The 14,389-nt window shown below is 49.0% G+C and overlaps 1 protein-coding gene across 8 annotated transcripts in view; it reads right to left on the bottom strand.

Moving 5' to 3' along the window:
* The window catches only part of HMG20B (high mobility group 20B), a 282,791-nt gene that overhangs the window by 41,697 nt on the left and 226,705 nt on the right, over window positions 1–14,389 (bottom strand). For all 8 annotated transcript variants that reach the window (XM_073543403.1, XM_073543409.1, XM_073543412.1 and 5 more), the window contains one exon: window positions 11,984–12,199. In XM_073543403.1, the coding sequence (XP_073399504.1) occupies window positions 11,984–12,199 (216 nt within the window). The remainder of the gene's footprint in view (window positions 1–11,983; window positions 12,200–14,389) is intronic.

The following is a 14,389-nucleotide window of genomic DNA, read 5'->3' as shown; positions in this document are numbered from 1 at the left end:
ATCTTAGAATCAGGTCTACGCATGGATCCGGCAAAGGTGTCCGCCGTCCTAGATTGGCCACAGCCCCATGGGGTGAAGGCAATACAACGCTTCCTTGGTTTTGCGAACTACTACCGACAGTTCGTTCCTCATTTCTCCTCGTTGGTTCGCCCCATCTCATCCCTTATCTGCAAGGGAGCTAACCCAAAGGCTTGGCCCTCTGAGGCTGAAGAGGCCTTCCAGTCGTTGAAACAAGCCTTCGCCGCTGCTCCGGGGCTTCACCGACCTGAGGTTAGTAGACCTTTCACTCTCGAGGTGGACGCATCCTCTACTGGGGCTGGCGCAGTCCTTCTGCAGAAATCCTCTTCTGGACGTTTTGTCACCTGTGGCTTCTTTTCTAAAGTATTTTCCTCCACTGAGCAGAACTACTCCATTGGCGACAAAGAGCTATTGGCCATTGAGTTGGCCTTGGAGGAGTGGAGGTACTTACTGGAAGGTGCCATACATCCATTCAAGATCTTCACGGACCATAAGAACCTAGCGTACATCCAGTCTGCACAGAGGCTCAATCCTCGGCAAGCCAGGTGGTCCCTATTCTTCGCCCGCTTTGACTTTGAGCTACATTTTCGGCCCGGCAATAAGAACGTTAGAGCGGATGCATTGTCAAGATCATTCCTGTCGTCTGATGCAGAGGAAGAACCCTCTCATATCATTGATATATCCAAAGTAATTACTGTGACTCCTGTCAAGTTAACCACGTTACCTCCGGGAAGAACCTTTGTGGCTGAGAATAACCGAAAACGAGTGCTAAATTGGGGACATTCGTCCAAGATTGCCGGCCACGTTGGTGTCAAAAAGACTTTGGACTTAATCTCTCGCCATTATTGGTGGCCTTCACTCTCCCAGGATGTTAAAGACTTTGTAGCATCTTGCCCGTCCTGTGCCCAGAACAAGATACCCAGACAACCACCCTCCGGTCTTCTGTTCCCGCTTCCCGTTCCGTCGGCTCCATGGCAGCACATAGCCATGGATTTCATTACTGATCTGCCTTGTTCTTCCGGTTGTACTGTGGTCTTGGTGGTTGTAGACCGATTTTCAAAGATGGCCCACTTCATTCCTCTTCCCGGACTACCCTCTGCTCCTGACTTGGCGAAGATCTTCATTTCCCATATCTTCAGGATTCATGGCTTCCCCCAGCACATCGTGTCAGACAGAGGGGTCCAATTCACCTCCCGATTCTGGAGAGCTCTATGCGGACTCATGAAAGTGTCATTGGATTTCTCTTCCGCCTATCACCCCCAAACCAATGGGCAGGTGGAACGTACCAACCAGATCCTTACATCCTACCTCCGGCATTTTTCTAATGCTCATCAGAATGACTGGGTCGGTCTACTTCCTTGGGCTGAGTTCGCCTACAATAATCACTCCAGTGAATCGTCTACCAAGTCTCCTTTCTTCATCGTCTTTGGACAGCATCCCAATGTGCCTCTACCGGTACTTCCTGTCTCGGGGGTACCTGCTGCCGATTCTCTGTCTGTGGAGTTCTCCAGGGTATGGCAGGAGACCAAAACCGCTCTCGAGAAAGCACGGGACAGAATGAAATTACACGCTGACAAGAGGCGCCTGGACGTTCCTCCATTTCTCCCTGGTGACAAGGTGTGGCTCTCCACCAAATACGTCCGCCTTAAGGTACCATCTTACAAACTGGGTCCCCGTTTCATTGGTCCTTTTGAGGTCCTCCGGCGGATTAATGATGTTGCTTACAAATTGAAGCTGCCTCCTTCACTCCGTATTCCCAATTCCTTCCATGTATCTCTCCTAAAACCTGTGGTTCTTAACCGATTTCATCCTTCTCCAGGCCACACACCCCAGCCTGTTGGCTTGGGGGATGAGTTTGAGGTGAATGACATTTTGGCCATGAAGAAGGTAAGAGGGAGAACCATGTTCTTGGTCGATTGGAAGGGTTTTGGCCCCGATGAGAGGTCATGGGAACCCAGGGAGAATATCCACGCACCCCAGATTTTGTCTAAGTTCCTCTCCAGTTTTAGAAAGAGGGGGCGTAAAGGGGGGGGGGTACTGTCACGCCGTGCTCACCTGGGGGCGGGATCTCGGTCCCGACGTCATCTCTTCCGGAGCCGCGGTCACTCCGGGGGTCCCATCGGGTGCGCACGCGCAGCTCTCGTCCCCGGGTCTCCTCCTACATGTCACGTTTGCGCGCTCCTGTCAGTGCTGTATAGGGCTCGGTCCTCTCTATGGTAATGGAGGACCTGACCCGGAACCTGTAGTGGTCATGTGCTTTCTGGCTAGGTCCTGACCCGGAACCAGTAGTAGTCATGTGCTATATCAGACGACCTCCCCCTATGGGAGGTGCCTGATTATTGTTGTGCTTCCTGGCTTGGTCTGCCGTGTCCCTGCCTGGCTGTGCGCTGTATTCAGGTCCCCTGCCTTGCACTCTGTTGTGCCTCTTGGCACACGCTCTGAATCTGCACTCTGCTTTGTACTTGGTTGTGCCTCCTGGCATACGCTCTGACCCTGTGCTCTGTCTCGTACTCGGTTGTGCCTCCTGGCATACGCTCTGACCCTGTGCTCTGTCTCGTACTCGGTTGTGCCTCCTGGCACATGCTCTGACCCTGTACTCTGTCTCATCCTCAGTTGTGCCTCCTGGCACACTCTGAATCCGTGCTCTGTCTTATACTCCGTTGTGCCTCCTGGCACATGCTCTGATCCTGTACTCAGTCTCTTACTCTGTTGTGCCTCCTGGCACACCTACCAATCCTGCGCTCTGTCTTATGCTCAGTTGTGCTCTCTGGCACACACCCTGCTCCTGTACTCTGTTACACCTCCAGGCACACCTGCTGTCTGACTCAGTGCTCTGACGTGCTCCTTGCACGCATCCTGCTTCACTCACACCCGGACGAACGAAGTCTCTGTATACCACGTGTTCCCGTGTCCACGCTTTACACGTTCCTGCAGACACACTCACCCACTCGTGTCTCCTGTGAGCCGGCCGCCTGGTGCCAGCAGTCGTGGTGCCTCACCCCCTGGGGCTTGCCCCTGTCTCTCCCTGTATAGCGGGTGGTCTTCACTAGGTCAGCTCGCAGTGGGAGGGTTGGTGTCACGACCCAGAGGGTCCACTCCAGGAGTCGTCACACGTACTCTCTTCCCTGATCCCAGGACCCCTGTGCCACCTGGTTGCCTAGATGTGCGCCCCACCACCAAGGACTTGCGTCCGTAGTTAGGATCTTTGTTGCAGGCAATGCCCAAGGAACCCCCTTGGCTAGGTTGGCTGGAGCTGTCCACTATGTTAAGGAATGCCTTGTTTCTGGAGAGATGTTTAACTGTGTGTCTAAATTTCCGTGTAGGGAAAAGTATGCATCTAATATTTCCCACTGCAAGCCCTGGGTATGGCTCTGGGCCCATTGGACGGCTGGCATGCAGGCTGTCATAGACCCCAACAGTGACATGGCTTTCCTCAGGGTGGTGTTCGAGGAAGCTATCATTTGAGATGTCATTTGCGTCATTTTTTGAACCTTTGCCTTCGGAAGGTAACATTTCTGCTCGATTGAGTCCAGTGTCATTCCCAAATACTCTTGCACCTGACTTGGTACGAGTCTGGACTTGGGCAAGTTCAGCATCCACCCTAGGCTCTGTAGTGACTTCATGACCAGGTCCAACTGCTGTTTGCAATGTTGAAAGGTGACCCCTATTATTAATAGATCGTCCAGGTACGGGACTATCAGAACGTTTTGCTCTCTTATGTGGGCCATTACCTCTGACATTACATTCGTAAATACCCTTGGAGCAATGGCTAGGCCGAAGGGGAGGGCCCTGAACTGAAAATGTTTTAACCCCCCCTGAATCATCACCGCTACTCTGAGGTATTTCCTGTGATCCCTGTGAATAGGCACATGATAATATGCGTCCCTCAAGTCTAATACGGCCATAAAGCAAGCTGGGGGAAGCATTTTTATACAGGATTTTATCGTCTCCATTTTGAAGTGCTGCACTTCTAGATATTTGTTCAGCTTTTTGAGATTTATAATCACCCTGTACGAACCGTCTGGTTTCTTGCGAAGGAAAAGAGGGGAGTAGAAGCTTTTGCCCCTGTCTTGGTAGGGGACTTCTTGCAATACGTTTTTCTCTCTTAGGATCGCTATTTCCTGTTGTAGGGCCAGCTGCTCTTGTGATGTCCTTTGAGGGGTTATCACGAAGGAGTCGTTTGGTTGGGAAATGAATTTTAGCCTCAGGCCTTCCTTTACTATGTCCAGTATCCAAGAACGTGCGGATATTTTTTCCCAGGCCTGGAGAAAGCAGGATAGTCTTCCCCCGACCTGGGGAGTACCTTCATTGTGACTTTTTATTGTCGGGGGGTTTGTTAAACATAAAGCCCTTATTTTTATTTCTCCTATCCTCCCATCCTTCTTTGTTCCCTCTTGGGGGCTTTCGTCGCATGAACCTTCTGTTCCGAAAAGACCGCTTGTATGCCTGACTGGGGAACCCGGGGAAAGATTTTTTTTCTTGTCCCCTGCCTTTTCCAGGATGTCATCTAGTGTTGGCCCAAATAAAAATTCCCCCTCGCACGGGATTGCACACAATTTGGTCTTTGTTTGTAAGTCTCCCGGCCAGCATTTCAGCCATAAGGCGCGTCTTGCGGCATTTGAGAAGGCGGCTGTTCTGGCTGCCAGCCTCGTTGAGTCTACTGATGCATCCGCCAGGAAGGCTGCTGCCCCCCTCATCACCGAAACTGACGTCTGCATTGTATTCTCTTGGGACTTTCCCCTTTATTTGTGACTCTAAGTGATCTAGCCAGACCATTAGGGCGCGCGCCGTGCACGTGGCTGCTATGGCTGGCTTTAGCCCCCCTGCTGCCGACTCCCACGTATTTTTTAGAAAGGCTTCTGCTTTTTTGTCCATTGGGTCCCTCAGGGTTCCCATGTCCTCGGAGGGCAGGGCAAATTTTTTAGAAGCTTTTGCAATTGCCACGTCTAATTTAGGAGCTTTACTCCATGAGGAGCAGGCCGGGTCGTCGAAGGGGTATTTCCTCTTGGGTGTCAAGAGGACTTTTTTGTCTGTTTTTTTTCCATTCCCGTTTAATTAGGGAATGGATTTTCTCATTGACAGGAAAAGCTCTCCGTTTTTTTTGTTCCAGCCCACCAAACATCAGATCTTGGGCTGTTTTCTTAGGCCGTTCATCTACTAACCCCATCGTTGTCCTCACCGCTTTTACTAGGGTGTCTGTTTCCTCGATGGGGAAGCAGCTACGTCCCCCTTCTGAGGATGATGATGATGATTGGGAGGATGATGAGTTACTTGAGTCCGACAGTTCGCTTTCTGACTCGCTAACACTGGACTCTGGCGACCTACGCCTGGACCTACGTTTCTTTTTTGAGGATCTAGCGCCCTTAAGGGCGTCTTCGACCTGGGTCCTGATCAGGGTTTTGAGATCTGAAGCAAATCTCGGGGATTCCTCCTGAATTGTTTGCTCTATGCATGCCGCACAAAGCTTTTTCTCCCATATAGGGGGTAGCTCCTCCATGCATATGGCACATATCATGTGCTTAGATTTGGTCGTGCATTTACGCCCCTGAAAAAAGAAATTAACAACCGCATATTAGCGAGCGGGCCTTAACGGAGATCACTCACCCTCCTTATGGAACGAGAGATACAGTCTCAGGCGTAGGGATTATTTCCACTGCTGAGTCCACGTCTGGCTGTGCTGCCATGGTGAAACTTTGGCTGCGCCGCGATCCTGCGTGACCGTCGCTGCTGCACTGCTGGGAAGAGTTGTGCTGGCGCTATGAATGTTGGCGCTGTTCCTGCGTTTGCCGCGGCCCCTGCTTCGGGGAACGCTGTCTCCTTTTGCTTTCTGCTCATGGCGACGCTCCTTTACCCCTTAATGGGGTTTTTTTAAATGTGAGCGTTTTTTTTTTTTTCTTTCCTCTTCCCCGGCGCCGCCTCTCCCAGCGTTCCCTGCACCCCCGGAAGTGTCTGCCCGCGCATGCGCGCTGTGGCCTCCCAGTGGTGTACTGCGGCCCCATGTATTTTGGCGCTTGTAACGGCGTGCGCGCGCGCGCCGTCTGCGCCCGGCCGTACCTTGCGCCTCACGGTAGCCGCCGCTATCTCCGGGTCGCCCGGGCCTGTTCAGCCGGTGCTGCACGTTCGCCGATCGTCTGCGCCGCTCCAGTGCTGTATGTGAGACTGGTGGCCGCCGCCACCCCTGCCTGCTTCCTGGAGGTCACCACCGCCTCCCTTGGTATGGCCGGCCCCGACCTGTGCTCCCGGTGACCGCCGCCACCTGCACATGCTGCTTGGCGGCTCAGCGAGCCTCTCCCGTAGTGACCGCCGTCACTGTACTGCAGGAAGCAGCCCCCTTTTTTTTTTTTTCCTTTTCTGGGATCGACAGACTTCCCAGCTTCTTCACTGCCTCTCCCCACTCACCCTAAAGGCCCGCCAACCCCAGTGGTGGTGCTTCGGGGGGAGCCTGTTCGAGGCCTCGACCCAGTCGAGGCAGGGAGCCTCGCTGCCTATCACCGGACTGGATCGTTCCCCGGAATCCTACGACGACTTGTCAGGTATGCTGTAGGTTCCCAGTCAGGGACAGGAAACCAACTGATGTGGGAGAGAGGTACCGCCTTTTTCATCTGTAGGTTTCCTGTCCCTGAGGGCGGATCCCTCTCTCGCCGTGGTGCCGTCGTGGGGGAAAGAGAAAAGCAGGAGTTCTTATAGGTTCCGGGGTGATGGATTCTCCATATGTCTATTAGTGCAGTCTCCTTCAGAACCGTCCCAAAGGGGGTGCAATTACCACCCGGTCTCCGCACCTCCTGACCACCCCTGTCCCAATGGGCATCAGGAACATTGTTGAAGTCGCCAATTATCAGAAAGGATCCCCGGGAAATCGCCCACTACCTCCATGACCTTGTACAGCAATTTCCCACAATACGGCGGAGGGATATATATCGAGATCAGTAACATCAGAATACCAGACAATTTACATAGCAAGCATACGAACCGTCCCAGTGGGTCTATAATCACTTTACACTGTTCAAAAGGCATACCTGTGCGAACAAGAACACTGACCCCCCGTGAGTATGAGGAATATGTTGCATGATACCCCGCATGCAGCCACCCTTTTTTGAGAAGATGCGTTCTACTCTCTATCAAGTGGGTTTCTTGCAAGCATATGACTGCAGGTTTGGTATCGAGCAAGAACGTAAACATTGCCTGTCTTTTTACTCCGGACGTCAACTCCCTAACGTTCCAACTTATTATCTTTATTTTATCCGCCATTACCCTGCAGCCCCAAATACCGTGCCATCCATTTCCACAATTGTGAATTAGTAAGGCTGTCTCCACTCAAACCTGTGTGACAGTGAATAATTTAACATTCCCCCCTCCCCACCCCCACAGTACCCAAACTTCACCCAACTCAAGCTTTCCCTCTCCTCCAGGTGTCACGGAGGATAGGGCGTACTTTATCCGATTCAAGCTATGAGTAAGGACCCTCTAGTCCGAAACGCGTAAACGTCTCTCACATTGGTGAACCATATGTTTTTTATGCATCTATTCTGTTTTTAATCATTTTTTTGGAATAAAGTCTTTTGATTTTAACCATCCTTTGGTCGAAGTTGCTGGAACATCTCCCAAGTATTGTGCCTACAAGATTTTCCGGAATCCAAGTTCCCTGCACCGCCCAGGATTGATTGCATTCTCCAGACTTCGCATTTGCTACGGTTTGGTGAGCTGACAAAAAACTTTTTCCTTTGTTTATCCGATTCAGAGTATACACTTCACCGAAGCAAGCCCGCTTTACTCCCCAACCTGTGGGAGTAGCATATGACTAGTGATTGCAGCCAAACAATTCTCAACAGTTAACCATAAAACATTCACATTAACTTTCTGTTAAATATCTTCAACATGTCTAGAACATGTGAACTAGAAAAATAGAAAGAGGTAGGAAAATTTCTCCCTCCCCCTCCAAAGCACAGCAAGATTATTTCCCAAAATGAGAGGGAGGGTACTCCTCCTGAGAAAAAGGTATACAGGAAGGAAGAGCGGATATATGTAGGATCCCGTCCCGATTAAAGGACAGGTCCCGTCCCGATTAAAGGACAAGTCAGCTCAGTCAGCCAGCGGAGCCCTTAGAATTCGCCTTGCGGAGACGCGTCTCGTTGCTGTCCAGCCAGTTGAGGGCCTCCTTTGCATCCAGGAAGAAATGGACAATGTCCTCATCTACCTACCACTCTTAGTTTAGCTGGATATAGCATTGCGTACGGCACACCCAGAGCTCTCAACCTCTTCTTAATGTCAACGAATTTGGTCCTTTGCATTTGAACCTCCATAGAGAAGTCCGGGTAAATGGAAATCCTGGAGCCGTTGATTTTCAGGTCCGGATGATTCTTGGAAAAGCGAAGAATAGCATCCTTGTCCCGATAATGCAGAACCTTGACAAGCACCTGTCTTGGGGGATGACCAGGGGGGAGGGGAAACGCGGTGAGCTCTTTCCACGGCATATAAACGGGACAGGTTATTCTGGCCAATAGTGTTTAACAGCCACTGTTCAAAGAACTCTGTGGGCGCAGAGCCTTCGTTTTTTTCCGGCACCCCAATGATCCGCACATTGTTGCGTCTTGACCTGTTCTCTAGGTCATCAGTCTTTGCCTGCACGGCTGATATTGCAGTAGCCATATGCTGATGCTGCTTGTCAGGTATTGCAATAGTATCTTCCACAGTGCTAGTACGTTTCTCAGTTTCCCCCATCCTCTCCTTAGTGACATGCATAGAGTGTTGTAACTTAGACATACTGGCCTGCAGGACCCCCAGCTGTGCTGCCACATCAATAATAGTAGTGTGAGAGTGCAGTGCGAGCCTGAACAAGTCTTTTAATGTGGGCTCCTCTGGGATCACCATCCCCCCCCATTTCTCGCTTATATTTCTCCAGCTCACCTCCACTCTCCCAACTCATGGTTCCTTGCTCTTCCTCCCGATTCCCGCAGTCACTCTCCTCACCCTCCTCCACACCAGATTCCTCTGGCTCCTCCGCAGGCTGACCTCCACCTGCATGTGCCGGGCTCTGCGTGTCTTCCGACAGCCTGGCGAACCTCCACAGCTTTGATGCGGCCTCTGACTTCTTGGGGATTCCCCCATCCTCCTCCGGGCCCGCGATCATTACGTCCTCCCCGCCGGCGCCATCTTGTGCTTTCTTCTCCGACTCCCCAGCCAGCCTTCTGCCTCCTTTCCTCCCTGCCATTTGTTCGTGCACTCCTGATTTACAGAGCCTGCGGTCAGGGTCAGCACCCTTTCCAAGAAATGTGAATTTGACAGCTAAATAGTGGCTGCAATCTATCAAACTGTCCTACGGTATATCGAGCGGGAGCTCCTTCAGCACGTGTCCACTCACATCTCCCTCAGGCCACACCCCCTCAAAGATCTTTCCTGGTATAGAAGTAAGGCTCACTAGCCTGTAATTCCCTGGCTCCATCCTTTTTCCTTTTATGAAGACAGGGACAACATTTGCCCTTCTCCAATCTTCTGTGACTTCTGTTCTCCAGGATTTTTCAAACATTCTGGCTAGTGGTTCTGCAATTTTCCCTTATAACTCTTTCAGTACCCTAGGATGTAATTCATCCATGCCTAATACAAAAATTATGTGAAAGGTATAGGGTGACGCCTGGCATTGTTCATAGAAAACTTGGCCATGTAAATTCCAAAAGTAGTAATGATGCTGAAAGACGGAAAATTTTATGCTTTCAACATTATGCCGATTGTTTAGGGGGCTTTCTGTTTCAACATGACTATGGCCTCAGAGAGAGAGTCACAGACATGGTTTGAGGAATTTGATGTGAATTATTGCAGCCTACACACAGCTCTGACCTCAATCACCACCATTAAAAATGGGATGAATTGTATTAACATCAGTGCCTAAACCAAAGAGGTTAGGGCCATGGAAAGCATCTTGGCTTACAACGGATTACCCATAGGGCACAATTCATCAATTGGTTTTGATGAGGGGGCATGCAGGAGCTCATGATTCACCTCTTTATAAATCTGGAGCATCTGACAAGTTGGATCCACCTCTCCTTACTAGGTGCCAGAAACCTCACTCCAGTCAGGTACTAGAGTGTGATTTCTGGATTAAAGAATGGGATCATAGCTGACTAGCAATGTCAGTGCTCCTGTCTAGAGATAAATGGTTTCAGACACAGGAGCACTTACACTACTAGTCAGCTAACTGGGTTTAACTTGCCACTGCAAGCACTCACATATCCATCTTCTCGCCCCTGATGAATTCCCTGAACAGGGAAAGAAATGCTTTTGGAGGTTACATGGTTCATCTGGGCTACCCCTAAATAGGTCTACACTTGGGTACTGCCCTTGTTAGGGCGGGAGCAAAGCCGGGGCATGACAAGGAGTAATACAGGGAATATTTCACTCTTATATCCCCCCACCCTCCTCACACCATCCATTCCCCTCAAGGTTGTAGAGACCTGAGAAGGGAATGAACAAGAATGTGTATGGGCGAGATCCAACCATTTTTTAATAGAGCACTGTTAATCATGAGCACTTGCACTTTGAAAAAAATTTATGTATGTCCGAGATAAACGTTGGCTGCTGTTTTTAATATACCCATTATAGGTTTAGTTTTATAATTACACTCCTGGCCATGCTATGATCCTATTGTACTTGATTGGTTAGGTTTATATGGATTAGATCACTAGCTGATCATGTAGCTGATTTTATGTTTTAAGGAATGCCACAGCCTTTATGCCAACTTCGAGTTGGGATTATGCCAACTTCCGAGTTGCGCCTGGACTTTGGATGACTTTTCAAAGCTTTTACACCAGAATTCTGGCATGAAAGCTTTGATGAACTGGGCCCATAGTCTAGTTATGAAATGTCTTAAAGGTGCACTTATCTGGTAATCATGCACTCTTCAACAATATAGTACTTAGGATGAATTACACAAATGTCAGAGCCACTGGAGATTCTGTCGCTGTCTGGGTGCTGATTCTTTCATCAACTTTCTTACAGCAAGTGTTTTTTATTTGCTCTTTGGTCTATACTATCACTCTGCAGGGGCTTCCATTTAAACCTCACTGCTTCCTCTGTTCCTTGCTGGTGATGGCTTACAACTACCCAGTTTGATGGTGGAGGAATAGGCATTTAGTTGGTGTTAACTCTAGGAGTTATCTGGGTGGTTTCAGTACTGTGTGTATTTCCTTATCCTCTCCCATTTGGTCGGTCGCTTCTGTCGCTCCCTTGTTCTCCACTTTGTTGTTTCATGAGAGTTTTTGCACGATTGCAGTTTCCTCTCATTCCCCTATCTGTCTGATTTATGCCATCCATTTCAGGTGTGTCCTATATCTCCATTAGCTGGGAAGAGAATAGATCAGCGTGCATGCATAGTTTTAGCAAGGTCAGATATCCTGGCCTCTCTACCTTCAAGAGTAACCCCGGGACAGAGATAGGTAGGGTCCCAGTTCCATGGACAGTTTGAGGCCCCTCTCTCTTACTTCAGACCAGCACATTGTGACACACACATTCAGTTAGACCACATAATTGTACTTTGGAGTTGTTGGAACCTTGCAGGGTGATGAGCATTATGGGTTAAACCCATTGCTGTAGAGTCGGATTCATGGAGTCTGTATCCATTTTTGTTGAGTCTGAGTTGGTCTGTCTAAAATGGACCGACTCCTAAAATGGACCGACTCCTAAAATATATAATAAATTGGGTTCAGCAATTCAGTGCAGGATGTGCTGTAAATGTTTTCGTAATAATTTGGTCAAGTTATAAAATGTCTGTTATTCCTGATCTAAGGATCTCAGTTTTTAGTTGAGATGAATCTGTTGTACATTTTATGTAAATGCTCAATAATGACCAGTGCTGTGGAGTTCGAGTCGAGGAATCAGAGTCGTGGAGTCTTAAGTCAGGGAAATTGAGGAGTCAGAGTTGCTGATATGGCTTACAGACTACACAGACATGGTTACATTTTCAATAATATCTCACCTGGAATTGGAAGTGATGAGAAACTTGTTAGCAAAATTTGCCGAATTGTTTGTAGTTGCTGTTGGAGGATCATTGCTTGCCTTTCCTCCTGCGCCAGTTCTTGTTCCAGTCTCTCTTTGGCACTGTTCATACTCTCAGTATGTCGTTGTAAAATTGCATTTTGCTCCTCAAACTCCATGTTCATTTTGCGCAGTCTTCTCAGTTCTGCTTCACGAACTGTAGGTAAAAAAAATAGAATAGCAAAAATGTAAAACTGTTACTTAATGAAAATGTTTGTTTTAATAAAGGAGTTAAAAAAATAAAACCTATCCACATAATAGGAAGTAAATGTATACCGTAGTTGTACTGGGTCTCAAACTACAGTTCTTGGGGGGGTAAACGCGAGCTCTGGTCACACATGCACAGTACCACAATCTATATCCAAAGAACTAAGAACATCTAGTTCCCACTGTGCTTTTAAATCTATTCCAGAATAGGGGTTATTATTATTAATTTATTTATATAGCACCATTAATTCCATGGTGCTGTACATGAGAAGGGGGTTACATACAAAGTTATAGATATCATTAACAGTACACAAATTTACAATGACAGACTGGTGCAGAGGAGAGAGGACCCTGTCCTTGCGGACTTACATTCTACGGGATAGTGGAGAGGAGAAAGAAGGTTGGGGATGCAGCAGCTCTGGTGGTGATGAGGCGGAAGCTCGGGTGGTGAGGCGGCAGAATGGTTATTGTAGGCTGTAAGCCTTCCTGAAAAGATGGGTTTTCAGGTTCCGTTTGAAGGATCTGAGGGTGGTAGATAACCGGACGTGTTGAGGAATGGAGTTCCAGAGGATAGGGGATATTTGGGAGAAATCTTGGAGACGGTTGTGTGAGGAACAAATAAGTGTGGAAGAGAATAGGAGGTCTTGGGAGTATCGAAGATTAAGTGAGGGAAGATATTGGGAGATTAGTTCAGAGATATAGGGAGGGGACAGGTTGTGGATGGCTTTGTAATCAGTGTTACTAGTTTGAACTGGATTAATTGGGGAATTGGGAGTCAGTGGAGGGATTTGCAGAGGGGAGAGAGGTGGATTAGTTGTGCAGCAGAGTTGCGGACAGACTGGAGTGGTATAAGAGAGTTAGCAGGGAGGCCACAGAGGAGAGTGTAGCTGTAGTCAAGGCGGGAGATGAGGAGGGCATGTACAAGAGTTTTAGTAGATTGAGGGCTGAGGAAGGGACGGATTCTGGAATTATTTTTGAGTTGGAGGCGACAGGAGGTGGCAAGAGTATGGACATGTGGTTTGAAGGACAGGGCAGAGTCGAGAGTTACTCCAAGGCAGCGGATTTCAGGTGCGGGAGAGAGCGTGATGCCGTTTACCATAATAGACAGATCAGATGGGAAAGATACAGTATGTGAGATGGAGGAAAGATAATGAGTTCAGTTTTGTCTGCATTGAGTTTTAGAAAGCGAGAGGTGAAAAAGGAGGATATGGCTGATAAGACACTCCGGGATTTTGGACAGCAGATAGGCAATATCTGGGTCAGAGAGTTAGATCTGAGTGTCATCCGCATACATGTGGGTACTGGAAGCCATGGGACTTTGAGTTGTCCTAGGCCAAGGGTATAGATTGAAAAATGTAGGGGTCCCAGGACAGAGCCTTGGGGAACTCCAACAGAGAGGGCAGGATGAGGAGGTAGTGTGGGAGTGGGAAACGCTAAATGTGCGGTCAGAAAGGTATGAGGCAATCCAGGACAGGGCAAGGTCTTTGATGCCAAGTGAAAGAATCTGTAGAAGTAGGCATTGGTCAACTGTGTCGAAGGCAGAGGACAGGTCGAGAAGGAGGAGGATGGAGAACTGTTAGCTTTGGCTGTAAGCCATTAGTAATTTTGTTCAGCGCAGTTTCAGTGGAGTGGTGGGGGCGGAAGCCAGATTCGAGGATGTCAAGGAGGGAGTTAGATGAGAGGTGCGAGGAAAGTTGAGCATTGACGTGCTGCTCAAGGAGTTTGGAAGCAAATGGGAGCAGTGATATGGGGCGATAGCTGAGCATAGCAGTTGGGTCAAGGTTTGTTTTTTTGAGGATGGGTGTTATGGTGGCATATTTGAAGGCAGAGGGGAAGGTATAGGAAGATAGCAATAGGTTGAAGAAATGGGTTAAGGCTGGGATGAGCGTGTTAGTGAGGTTGGGGAGCAGGTGGGAAGGGATGGGGTGAAGTGCACAGGTGGTGAGGTGTGATTTGGAAAGGAGATGAGTAAGCTCTCCTTCAGTGATGTTGGAGAGGGAGGTTATTAGGGAAGGGCTGAGGTCTGGTATGTGGAGTGGTTGGGGTGGTGGAAAAGTAAAGGTTTGCTTTGTTTGGTCGATCTTGTTTTTGAAGTAGATGGCAAAGTCCTCGGCAGAGATGAGGGGAGTTGGAGGTGGCA

This window comes from Dendrobates tinctorius, unplaced genomic scaffold (genome assembly GCF_039654945.1).
Source record: "Dendrobates tinctorius isolate UK_male_01 unplaced genomic scaffold, ASM3965494v1 ptg000132l, whole genome shotgun sequence".
Classification (NCBI taxonomy): domain Eukaryota; kingdom Metazoa; phylum Chordata; class Amphibia; order Anura; family Dendrobatidae; genus Dendrobates; species Dendrobates tinctorius.
Note: the sequence above shows the minus strand (reverse complement) of the source record. Positions and strands in the feature narration are given on the sequence as shown.